Genomic DNA, 12,535 nt, shown 5'->3' with positions numbered 1-12,535 from the left:
AAATTCTTGGAATTCCCACCTGGGCTGTGGCTGTGGCTGCTGGAGGTTGAAGAGGAGTGCGGGGATGATTTTCTCCATGTGCTGAGCCTCCCACATCCCACAAAACTCCCAAAAAATCCCCAAAAAATCCCAAAAAACTCCCAAAAAATCCTCAAAAATCCCAGAAAAATCCTCAAAAAATCCTCAAAAAATTCCCCAAAAATACCAAAAAAATTCCACAAAAATTCCACAAAAAATCCTCAAAAAGTCCCAAAAATTTTCCAAAATGTTCTCAAAAAATCCCCCAAAAATCCTGAAATAACCTCCAAAAATTCCCAAAAAATCCTCAATAAATCCCAAAAAAACTCTCAAAAATTCCCCAAAAAATTTCCAAAAAATCCTCAAAAATTCCCTCAAAATTCCCAAAAAGTCCTCAAAAAATTCCCCCAAAATCCTCAAAAAACCCTCAAAAAATTCTCAAAAAATCCTCAATTAATCTCCCAAAAATAAAAAAAAAAAATAAATTCAAAAAAAATCCCCAAAAAATCCTCAAAAATTCCAAAAAAAATCCCCAAAAAATCCCCCAAATTCCCAAAAATTCCCAAAATTTCCCAAAATTCCCCAGAATTCCTGGAATTCCCACCTGGGCTGTGGCTGTGGCTGCTGGAGGTTGAAGAGGAGGGCGGGGATGATTTTCTCCATGTGCTGAGCCTCCCACATCCCACAAAACTCCCAAAAAATCCCAGAAAATCCCAAAAAACTCCCAAAAAATCCTCAAAAAATCCTCAAAAAATTCCCTAAAAATCCCCAATAAATCCCCCAAAAATTAAAAAAAAAAAAATTCCCAAAAAATCCTCAAAAAATTCCCTAAAAATGCTCAAAAAACCCTCAAAAAATTCCCCAAAAATCCTCAATTAATCCCCCAAAAATAAAAAAAAATTCAAAAAAATACCCGAAAAATCCTCAAAAAACCCCCCAAAAATTCCCCAAAAAAATTCCAAAAATTCCCCAAAATTCCCAAAATTCCCCAGAATTCCCGGAATTCCCACCTGGGCTGTGGCTGTGGCTGCTGGAGGTTGAAGAGGAGGGCGGGGATGATTTTCTCCATGTGCTGAGCCTCCCACATCCCACAAAACTCCCAAAAAATCCCAGAAAATCCCAAAAAACTCCCAAAAAATCCTCAAAAAAGCCTCAAAAAATTCCCAAAAAATCCCCCAAAAATTAAAAAAAAAATTCCCAAAAAATCCTCAAAAAATTCCCTAAAAATCCTCAAAAAACCCTCAAAAAATTCTCAAAAAATCCTCAATTAATCTCCCAAAAATAAAAAAAAATTCCAAAAAAATACCAAAAAAATCCTCAAAAAACCCCCAAAAAATCCCCAAAAATTCCCTAAAATTCCCAAAATTCCCCAGAATTCCCGGAATTCCCACCTGGGCTGTGGCTGTGGCTGCTGGAGGTTGAAGAGGAGGGCGGGGACGATTTTCTCCATGTGCTGCGGTTCCCAGATGTTGGCCTGGAGCTCGTCCTGCACCGTCTTGCGCACGACGCCCTGGAGCCCCCGGATCCCCGACATCCGGATCCTGCCGGAGCCAAAATCCCGGGATTCCGCAGCTGGATTCGGAACTGGGAATTCTGGGAATTCTGGGAATTCCTAAATCCTTTCCCCATCCTAAAAATCCTGGGATTTCCTGAGCCGATCCATGGAATGATCTGGAAAATTACCCTGGAATTCCCAGCTCTGGCCAGAATTCCCAGAATTCCATGGATGGGAATGTGCTGAGGGATTGGGTTTGGCTCTGGGAAATCTGGGAATTCTGGGAATTCCTAAATCCTTTCCCTGTCCCAAAAATCCCTGAATTTCCTGCTCCAATCCATGGAATCAGCAGGAAAATTTCCCTGGAATTCCCAGGTCTGGCCAAAATTCCTGGAATTCCATGAATTTTAATGTGCTGAGGGATTGGGTTTGGCTCTGGGAATTCTGGGAATTCCTAAATCCTTTCCCCATCCTAAAAATCCCAGGATTTCCTGCTCCAATCCATGGAATCAGCAGGAAAATTTCCCTGGAATTCCCAGCTCTGGTCGAAATTCCGGGAATTCCATGAATGGGAATGTGCTGAGGGATTGGGTTTGGCTCTGGGAGTTCTGGGAAACCTGGGAATTCCTAAATCCTTTCCCCATCCCAAAAATCCTGGGATTTCCTGATCCAATCCATGGAATCAGCTGGAAAATTTCCCTGGAATTCCCAGCTCTGGCCAGAATTCCTGGAATTCCATGGGAAATTCCAGACAGGGATGTGCTGATGGACTCGGTTTGGCTCTGGGAATTCTGGGAATTCCTAAATCCTTTTCCCATCCTAAAAATCCCAGGATTTCCTGCTCCGATCCATGGAATGATCTGGAAAATTTCCCTGGAATTCCCAGCTCTGGCCAGAATTCCCAGAATTCCATGGATGGGAATGTGCTGAGGGATTGGGTTTGGTTCTGGGAATTCTGGGAATTCTGGGAATTCTGGGAATTCTGGGAATTCCTAAATCCTTTCCCCATCCTAAAAATCCCAGGATTTCCTGCTCCGATCCATGGAATGAGCAGGAAAATTTCCCTGGAATTCCCAGCTCTGGCCAGAATTCCCAGAATTCCATGGAAAGGCCAGGACAGGGATGTGCTGATGGATTGGGAATTCTGGGAATTCTCTCTCTTCTCCCTATCCCAAAATTCCAGGATTTCCTGCTCCAAGCCACGGAATCAGCTGGAAAATTTCCCCAGAATTCCCATTTTTCCCTTTTTTCCCTGTTTTTCACTCTTTTTTTTCCCTGATTTTTCCCCCTTTTCCACCCTTTTTTTTCGGGTTTTTTTCCCTTTTTTACCATTTTTTCCTCCTCCTTTCCCCATTTCCTGCATTTTCCCATGGTTTTCCCATTTTTTCCCCTTGTTTTCCCGCCATTTTCCAACCATTTTCCGTCTGTTTTCCAACCATTTTCCAGCACTTTCCCGACCATTTTCCCGGCTTTTTTACCGGCCATTTCCTGGCCATTTCCCCATTGTTTTCCCATTGTTTCCCCATTATTTCCCCATTATTTCTCCATTGTTTCCCATTGTTTCCCCATTGTTTCCCCATTATTTTCCCATTGTTTCCCATTGTTTCCCATTGTTTCCCCATTCTTTTCCCATTGTTTCCCATTGTTTCCCCATTGTTTCCCCATTGTTTCCCATTGTTTCCCATTGTTTCCCCATTGTTTCCCATTGTTTTCCCATTGTTTTCTGACCATTTCCCATTTTTTCCCAGCCATTTTCTGGCTGTTTTCTGGCCATTTTCCCATTGTTTTCCCATTGTTTCTCCATTGTTTTCCCAGCCATTTCCCATTATTTTTCCATTCTTTTCCCATTGTTTCCCCATTGTTTTCCCTGTTTTTTCCCATTGTTTCCCTGTTGTTTCCCATTGTTTCCCTGTTGTTTCCCATTGTTTTCCCATTGTTTTCCAGCCATTTTCTAGCCATTTTCCCATTATTTTTCCATTCATTTCCCATTGTTTCCCCATTGTTTCCCCATTGTTTCCCATTGTTCCCCCGTTGTTTCCCTTTATTCCCTCGTTGTTTCCCATTGTTTTCCCATTGTTTTCCGACCATTTTCCCATTGTTTTCCCAGCCGTTTCCCATTGTTTCTCTGTTGTTCCCCATTGTTTCCCCATTGTTTTCCAACCATTTTCCAGCCATTTTCCCATTATTTTTCCATTCATTTCCCATTGTTTCCCATTGTTTCCCTGTTGTTTCCACATTTTTCCCATTGTTTCCCATTGTTTCCCCGTTGTTTCCACATTTTTCCAATTGTTTCCCATTGTTTTCCCTGTTGTTTCCCGCTGTTTCCCAGGCGTTTCCCATTGTTTCCCCATTGTTTCCCATTGTTTCCCCGTTGTTTTCCCATTGTTTCCCCATTGTTTCCCCATTGTTTCCCATTGTTTCCCCGCCATTTTCCCATTATTTTTCCATTCATTTCCCATTGTTTCCCATTGTTTTCTCATTGTTTCCCCATTGTTTTGCCATTGTTTTCTCATTGTTTCCCCACTGTTTCCCCTTGTTTCCCATTGTTTCCCATTGTTTCCCCATTGTTTTCCGGCCATTTTCCCATTGTTTTCCCAGCCGTTTCCCATTATTTTTCCATTCTTTTCCCATTGTTTCCCCATTGTTCTCCCAGCCGTTTCCCATTGATTCCCTGTTGTTTCCCTGTTGTTTCCCATTGTTTCCCATTGTTTCCCATTGTTTCCCCATTGTTTCCCATTGTTTCCCCACGGTTTTCCAGCCATTTTCCAGCCATTTTCCCATTATTTTTCCATTCATTTCCCATTGTTTCCCATTGTTTTCCCATTGTTTTCCCATTGTTTCCCATTGTTTCCCATTGTTTTCCCATTGTTTCCCATTGTTTCCCATTGTTTCCCCACGGTTTTCCAGCCATTTTCCAGCCATTTTCCCATTATTTTTCCATTCATTTCCCATTGTTTCCCATTGTTTTCCCATTGTTTTCCCATTGTTTTCCCATTGTTTCCCATTGTTTCCCATTGTTTTCCCATTGTTTCCCATTGTTTCCCATTGTTCCCTCATTGTTTCCCCATTGTTTTCCAGCCATTTTCCCATTGTTTTCCCAGACATTTCCCATTATTTTTCCATTCTTTTCCCACTGTTTTCCCATTGTTTCCCCATTTTTTCCAATTGTTTTCCATTGTTTCCCTGTTGTTTCCCATTGTTTCTCATTCTTTTCCCATTGTTTCCCATTGTTTCCCCATTGTTTCCCATTGTTTCCCATTCTTTTCCCATTGTTTCCCATTGTTTTCCCATTGTTTCCCATTGTTTTCCCATTGTTTCCCCATTGTTTCCCATTGTTTTCCCATTGTTTCCCCATTGTTTCCCATTGTTTCCCCATTATTTCTCCATTGTTTCCCATTGTTTTCTGGCCATTTCCCATTTTTTCCCAGCCATTTTCTGGCTGTTTTCTGGCCATTTTCCTGTTGTTTCCCATTGTTTCCCATTCTTTTCCCATTGTTTTCCCATTGTTTTCCCATTGTTTTCCCATTGTTTCCCCATTGTTTCCCATTGTTTCCCCATTATTTCTCCATTGTTTTCCCATTGTTTCCCATTGTTTCCCCATTGTTTCCCCATTATTTCCCCATTGTTTCCCATTGTTTCCCATTGTTTTCCCATTGTTTTCCCATTGTTTCCCAATTGTTTTCCGGCCATTTTCCCATTGTTTTCCCATTGTTCTCCCGCCATTTCCTGGCTGTTTTCTGGCCATTTCCCCATTGTTTTCTGCCTGTTTTCCCACAGTTTTCCCATTATTTTCCCAGCTGTTTCCTGCCCATTGTTTCCCCATTGTTTCTCCATTGTTTCCCATTGTTTTCCCATTGTTTCCCCATTGTTTCCCATTGTTTCCCCATTGTTTTCCCATTGTTTCCCCATTGTTTCCCATTGTTTCCCCATTATTTCTCCATTGTTTTCCCATTGTTTCCCCATTGTTTCCCATTGTTTCCCCATTATTTCTCCATTGTTTCCCCATTGTTTCCCCATTGTACCCCATTGTTTCCCCATTATTTCTCCATTGTTTCCCCATTGTTTCCCCATTGTTCCCCATTGTTTCCCATTGTTTCCCCATTGTTTCCCATTGTTTTCCCATTGTTTCCCATTGTTTCCCATTGTTTTCCCATTGTTTCCCATTGTTTCCCATTGTTTTCCCATTGTTTCCCCATTGTTTCCCATTGTTTCCCCATTGTTTCCTATTCTTTTCCCATTGTTTCCCATTGTTTCCCATTGTTTCCCATTGTTTCCCATTCTTTTCCCATTGTTTCCCATTGTTTCCCATTGTTTTCCCATTGTTTCCCATTGTTTCCCCATTGTTTCCCATTGTTTTCCCATTGTTTCCCCATTGTTTTCCCATTGTTTCCCCATTGTTTTCCATTGTTTTCCCATTGTTTCCCATTCTTTTCCCAGTCATTTTCCAGCTGTTTTCCAGCCATTTTCTGGCCACTTTCCCATTGTTTTCCCATTGCTTTCCAGCTGTTTCCTGGCCATTTTCCAGCCACTTTCCGGCCATTTTCCCATTGTTTCCCAATTGTTTCCCAATTGTTTTCCGACCATTGTTTTCCAGCCATTTCCTGGCTGTTTTCTGGCCATTTTCCCATTGTTTTCTGCCTGTTTTCCCATTTTTTCCCATTGTTTTCCCAGCTGTTTCCTGCCCATTGTTTCCCATTGTTTCCCATTGTTTTCCCATTGTTTCCCCATTGTTTTCTGGCCATTTCCCATTTTTTCCCAGCCATTTTCTGGCTGCTTTCTGGCCATTTCCCCATTGTTTCCCCATTGTTTCCCATTGTTCCCCATTGTTTCCCCATTGTTTTCCCAGCCGTTTCCCATTATTTTTCCATTCTTTTCCCATTGTTTTCCATTGTTTCTTCATTGTTTTCCCCGTTGTTTCCCAGCGGTTTCTCATTGTTTCCCCGTAGTTTCCCCATTGTTTCCCTGTTGTTTTCCATTGTTTCCTAGTGGTTTTCCATTGTTTTCCCATTGTTTCCCGGCTGTTTCCCATTGTTTTCCCACTGTTTTCCCAATCATTTTCCAGCTGTTTTCCGGCCATTTTCTGGCCATTTTCCCTTTGTTTCCCCATTGTTTCCCCATTTTTTCCCCATTTTTTCCTGCCTTTTCTTGGCTGTTTTCTGGCCATTTTCCCATTGTTTTCTGCCTGTTTTCCCACAGTTTTCCCATTGTTTCCCCATTGTTTTCCCAGCTGTTTCCTGCCCATTGTTTTCCCATTGTTTCCCTGTTGTTTCCCGGTTGTTTTCCCATTGTTTCCCATTCTTTTCCCATTCTTTTCCCATTGTTTCCCGGCTGTTTCCCCATTGTTTCCCATTGTTTTCCCATTGTTTTCCCATTGTTTCCCTGTTGTTTCCCATTGTTTCCCCATTGTTTTCCAGCCATTTTCCAGCCATTTTCCCATTATTTTTCCATTCATTTCCCATTGTTTCCTTTTGTTTTCTCATTGTTTCCCCATTGTTTCCCCATTGTTTCCCATTGTTTCCCATTGTTCCCCATTATTTCTCCATTGTTTTCCCAGCTGTTTCCCATTATTTTTCCATTCTTTTCCCATTGTTTCCCCATTGTTTTCCCAGCCGTTTCCCATTGTTTCCCTGTTGTTTCCCATTGTTTCCCTGTTGTTTCCCATTGTTTCCCCATTGTTTTCCAGCCATTTTCCCATTATTTTTCCATTCATTTCCCATTGTTTCCCATTGTTTCCCCGTTGCTTCCCATTGTTCCCCCGTTGTTTCCCTTTATTCCCTCATTGTTTCCCATTGTTTACCCATTGTTTTCCCATTGTTTTCCCAGCCGTTTCCCATTATTTTTCCATTATTTTCCCATTGTTTCCCCATTGTTTCCCATTGTTTTCCCATTGTTTTCCCATTGTTTCCCCATTGTTTTCCATTGTTTCCCATTATTTTCCCATTGTTTCCCCATTGTTTCCCGGCTGTTTCCCCATTGTTTTCCCATTCTTTTCCCAGTCATTTTCCAGCTGTTTTCCAGCTGTTTTCCAGCCATTTTCTGGCCACTTTCCCATTGTTTTCCCATTGCTTTCCAGCTGTTTCCTGGCCATTTTCCAGCCACTTTCCGGCCATTTTCCCATTGTTTCCCATTGTTTTCCCATTGTTTCCCCATTGTTTCCCAATTGTTTTCCGGCCATTTTCCAGCCATTTTCCCATTGTTTTCTTATTGTTTTCCATCCATTTCCTGGCTGTTTTCTGGCCATTTCCCCATTGTTTTCTTCCTGTTTTCCCACTGTTTTCCCATTGTTTTCCCAGCTGTTTCCTGCCCATTGTTTTCCCATTGTTTCCCCGTTGTTTTCCCACAGTTTTCCCATTGTTTCCCACAGTTTTCCCATTGTTTCCCCATTGTTTTCCCAGCGGTTTCCCATTGTTTCCCCATTGTTTTCTGTCCATTTCCCATTTTTTCCCAGCCATTTTCTGGCTGTTTTCTGGCCATTTTCCCATTGTTTCCCCATTGTTCCCCATTGTTCCCCATTATTTCTCCATTGTTTTCCCAGCTGTTTCCCATTATTTTTCCATTCTTTTCCCATTGTTTCCCCGTTGTTTTCCCAGCCGTTTCCCATTGTTTCCCCATTGTTTCCCATTGTTTCCCATTGTTTCCCCATTATTTTCCCATTGTTTCCCCATTGTTTCCCCATTGTTCCCCATTGTTTCCCATTGTTTCCCATTGTTTCCCCATTGTTTCCCATTGTTTCCCATTGTTTCCCATTGTTTCCCATTGTTTCCCCATTGTTTTCCCATTGTTTTCCACTGTTTCCCCATTGTTTCCCCATTGTTTTCCATTGTTTCCCATTGTTTTCCCATTGTTTCCCATTGTTTTCCCATTGTTTTCCCATTGTTTTCCCATTGTTTTCCCATTGTTTCTCCATTGTTTTCCCATTGTTTTCTGGCCATTTCCCATTTTTTTCCAGCCATTTTCTGGCTGTTTTCTGGCCATTTCCCCATTGTTTCCCCATTGTTCCCCATTGTTTCCCTGTTATTTTCCATTCTTTTCCCATTCTTTTCCCATTGTTTCCCCATTATTTTCCCAGCTGTTTCCTGCCCATTGTTTTCCCATTGTTTCCCCGTTGTTTTCCCACAGTTTTCCCATTGTTTCCCAGTGGTTTCCCATTGTTTTCCCATTGTTTTCCCATTGTTTTCCCATTGTTTTCCCATTGTTTCCCCATTGTTTTCCCATTGTTTCCCCATTGTTTCCCATTGTTTTCCCATTGTTTCCCAATGTTTTCCCATTGTTTCCCATTGTTTCTCCATTGTTTTCCCAGCCGTTTCCCATTATTTTTCCATTCTTTTCCCATTGTTTCTCCATTGTTTTCCCATTGTTTTCTGGCCATTTCCCATTTTTTTCCAGCCATTTTCTGGCTGTTCTCTAGCCATTTTCCCATTGTTCCCCATTGTTTCCCCATTGTTTCCCCATTGTTTTCCCAGACGTTTCCCATTGTTTCCCCTTGTTTCCCCGTTGTTTTCCCTGTTGTTTCCATTTGTTTCCCTGTTGTTCCCCATTGTTTTCCCATTGTTTTCCAGCCATTTTCCCATTGTTTTCCCAGCCGTTTCCCATTATTTTTCCATTATTTTCCCATTGCTTTCCCATTGTTTCCCCATTGTTTCCCATTGTTTTCCCATTGTTTTCCCATTGTTTCCCCATTGTTTCCCATTGTTTCCCCATTCTTTCCCCATTCTTTCCCCATTGCTTCCCCATTGTTTCCGCATTGTTTTCCAATTGTTTTCTGGCCATTTTCCCATTGTTTTCTTATTGTTTTCCAGCCATTTCCTGGCTGTTTTCTGGCCATTTCCCCATTGTTTTCTGCCTGTTTTCCCACTGTTTTCCCATTGTTTCCCCATTGTTTTCCCAGCTGTTTCCTGCCCATTGTTTTCCCATTGTTTCCCCGTTGTTTTCCCACAGTTTTCCCATTGTTTCTCCATTGTTTCCCATTGTTTTCCCATTGTTTCCCAGTGGTTTCCCATTGTTTTCCCATTGTTTTCCCATTGTTTCTCCATTGTTTTCCCATTGTTTTCTGGCCATTTCCCATTTTTTTCCAGCCATTTTCTGGCTGTTTTCTGGCCATTTCCCCATTGTTTTCCCATTGTTCCCCATTGTTTCCCCATTGTTCCCCATTGTTTCCCTGTTATTTTCCATTCTTTTCCCATTCTTTTCCCATTGTTTCCCCATTATTTTCCCAGCTGTTTCCTGCCCATTGTTTTCCCATTGTTTCCCCGTTGTTTTCCCATTGTTTTCCCATTGTTTTCCCATTGTTTTCCCATTGTTTCCCCATTGTTTCCCCATTGTTTTCTGGCCATTTCCCATTTTTTTCCAGCCATTTTCTGGCTGTTTTCTGGCCATTTTCTCATTGTTTTCCCATTGTTCCCCATTGTTTCCCTGTTATTTCCCATTCTTTTCCCATTCTTTTCCCATTGTTTCCCCATTGTTTCCAATTGTTTCCCTGTTATTTCCCATTCTTTTCCCATTGTTTTCCCATTGTTTCCCCGTTGTTTCCCGTTATTTTCCCCGTTCTTTCCCGCTGTTTCCCGGCGGTTTTCCTGGCTTTTTTTCCGGGCTCCGACCTGGCGCGCACGTCGGGGTCGGCGTGGCCGGAGTGGCACATCTCGCTGAAGCGCGACACAAAGAAGTCGTAGCTGCGGTGGTACGAGGGCGTGTCCTCCTCAATGTTGGCAAACTTCACAAACTGAACGGGAAAACCGGGAAAAAAAAGCTGGGAAAAACACCCGGAATCGGGAATTCCGAGGTTTTTTTTCCTGGGAAAAAATCACTGGAAAAATTGCCCCAAAAATCGCCCGGAATTCTGCTCTAAATTGGGAATTTTGAGATTTTTTTGGGAGAAAATCGCTGGGAAAATCACCCTGAAAACTGCCAGGAATTGGGAATTTGGAGATTTTTTTTTGGGAAAAACATGCCAGAAAAATTGCTGGAAAAAATTGCCCTGAAAATCGCCCGGAATTCCACCCTAAATTGGGAATTTTGAGATTTTTTTGGGAAAAATCACCAGAAAAAATGCCCTGGAAACTGCCTGGAATTCTGCCTGAAATTCCATCCAAAATCTGGAATTTTGAGGATTTTGGGGGGAAAAATTGCCAGGAAAATCCACCCCAGATATTGCCTGGAATTCTGCCCTAAATTGGGAATTTTGAGGGGTTTTTTGGAAAAAATCGTGGGGAAAATTGTCCCAAAAATTGCCAGGAATTCTGCCCTAAACTGGGAATTTTGTGAATTTTTGGGGAAAATTTGCTCTGAAAACCACCCCAAAAACTGCCCAGACTTCCGCCCAAAATCCCGTCAGGAAATGGGAATTTTGAGGAAAATTCACCCCCAAAATGACCAGGAATTCTGCCCTAAATAGGGAAATATGAGGGTTTTTTTAGGAAAAATTGCCAGAAAAATTGTCCCAAAAATTATCTGGAAACCCACCCTGAATTGGGAATTTTGAGATTTTTTAGGGGAAAAAATGCCAGAAAAATCACTGGAAAAATTGTCCCAAAAATCATCAAAAATTCCATCCTGAATTGGGAATTTTGAGGGTTTTTTTAGGAAAAAATTGCCAGAAAAATTGCAGGAAAAATTGTCCCAAAAATCACCTGGAATTCTGCCCTAAATTGGGAATTTTCAGGGTTTTTTTTGGGAAAAAATCGTGGGGAAAATTGTCCCAAAAATCACCCAGAATTCTGCCCTAAATTGGGAATTTTGAGATTTTTTGGGGGGGAAAATTGGTGGGAAAATCACCCAGAAAAGTGCCCAGAATTCAGCCTGAAATCCCACCTGGAACTGGGAATTTTGAAGGTTTTTTTGGGAAAAAATCACAGGGAAAATCACCCCAAAATCACCCAGAATTCTGCCCTAAATCGGGAATTTTGAGTTTTTTTGGAAAAAAAACTGTGGGGAAAATTATCCTGAAAATTGCCTGGAATTCTGCCACGGCTTTCCCAGCCAGTTTCCCTTGGATTTCCACCACTTTTCCCAAAATTCCCAGAGTTTTTCCAGCTGGTTTTCCTTGGATATCCACCACTCTTCCCCAAATTCCCACAGCTTTCCCAGACAGTTTTCCTTGGATTTCTGCCACTCTTCCCCAAATTCCCACAGCTTTCCCAGCCAATTTCCCTTGGAATTCCACAACTTTCCTGGAATATTCCCAGCTTTCCCACCCCATTTCCCTTGGAATTCCACCCTTCCCCCCAAAACCCCCCATCCCTTCATTCCCCAAATAAAACCCCCCTAAAAAAAACTCCCCCATTTTGCCTCAGTTTCCCCTGGGAATTCCATCAGGATTTTTCCCCGCGGTCGGGAATTTTTTCCCGGGGTTTTTCCCGGCACTCACGGAGTTGGTTCCCAGGATTTGGAGGTCGGGCTTTTCGGACTCCAGGAGTTTGGCCACCATGGTGAGGAAGCTCTGGACGAAGAGGTTGATGCTCTGGCAGTGGCAGGCCAGCAGCAGCTGGTCCAGCGCCTCCATGGCCACGCACACCGAGCTGAGACCCCGCGGGGCAGGAGGGAAAAATCAGGGAATTGTGCGGGAATTGATGGGGAATTATTGGGGAATTGGTGGGGAAATAATCGGGAATTATTGGGGAATTGTTGGGGAATTATTGAGGAATTATTGGGGAATTATTGGGGAATTATTGGGGAATTAACCCGGAATTATCGGGGAATTATTCAGGGAATAATGAGGAATAATTGGGGAATTATTGGGGAAATAATTGGGAATTATTGGGGAATTATTGGGGAATTATTGGGGAATTATTGGGGAATTATTGGGGAATTATTGGGGAAATATTTGGGAATTATTGGGGAATTATTGGGGAATTATTGGCGAATTATTGGGGAATTATTGGCGAATTATTGGGGAATTTTTGGGGAATTTTTGGGGAATTATTTGGGAATTATTGGGGAAATAATTGGGAATTATTGGGGAAATATTTGGGAATTATTGGGGAATTATTGGGGAATTATTGGGGAATTATTGAGGAATTATTGGGG

The 12,535-nt window shown here is 42.1% G+C and overlaps 1 protein-coding gene across 1 annotated transcript in view; it reads right to left on the bottom strand.

Annotated features, from left to right (window-relative positions):
* EFR3B (EFR3 homolog B) overlaps positions 1 to 12,535 on the bottom strand; it is a 78,249-nt gene that overhangs the window by 42,246 nt on the left and 23,468 nt on the right. The window contains exons 4-6 of the mRNA XM_058834078.1: positions 11,877 to 12,027; positions 10,111 to 10,232; positions 1,410 to 1,559 (exon numbers count right to left, since the gene is read on the bottom strand). Of these exons, the coding sequence (XP_058690061.1) occupies positions 1,410 to 1,559; positions 10,111 to 10,232; positions 11,877 to 12,027 (423 nt within the window). The remainder of the gene's footprint in view (positions 1 to 1,409; positions 1,560 to 10,110; positions 10,233 to 11,876; positions 12,028 to 12,535) is intronic.

This window comes from Poecile atricapillus, chromosome 3 (genome assembly GCF_030490865.1).
Source record: "Poecile atricapillus isolate bPoeAtr1 chromosome 3, bPoeAtr1.hap1, whole genome shotgun sequence".
Lineage (NCBI taxonomy): Eukaryota > Metazoa > Chordata > Aves > Passeriformes > Paridae > Poecile > Poecile atricapillus.
The sequence above is the reverse complement of the archived record's forward strand: the minus strand, read 5'-3'. Positions and strand labels throughout refer to the sequence as shown.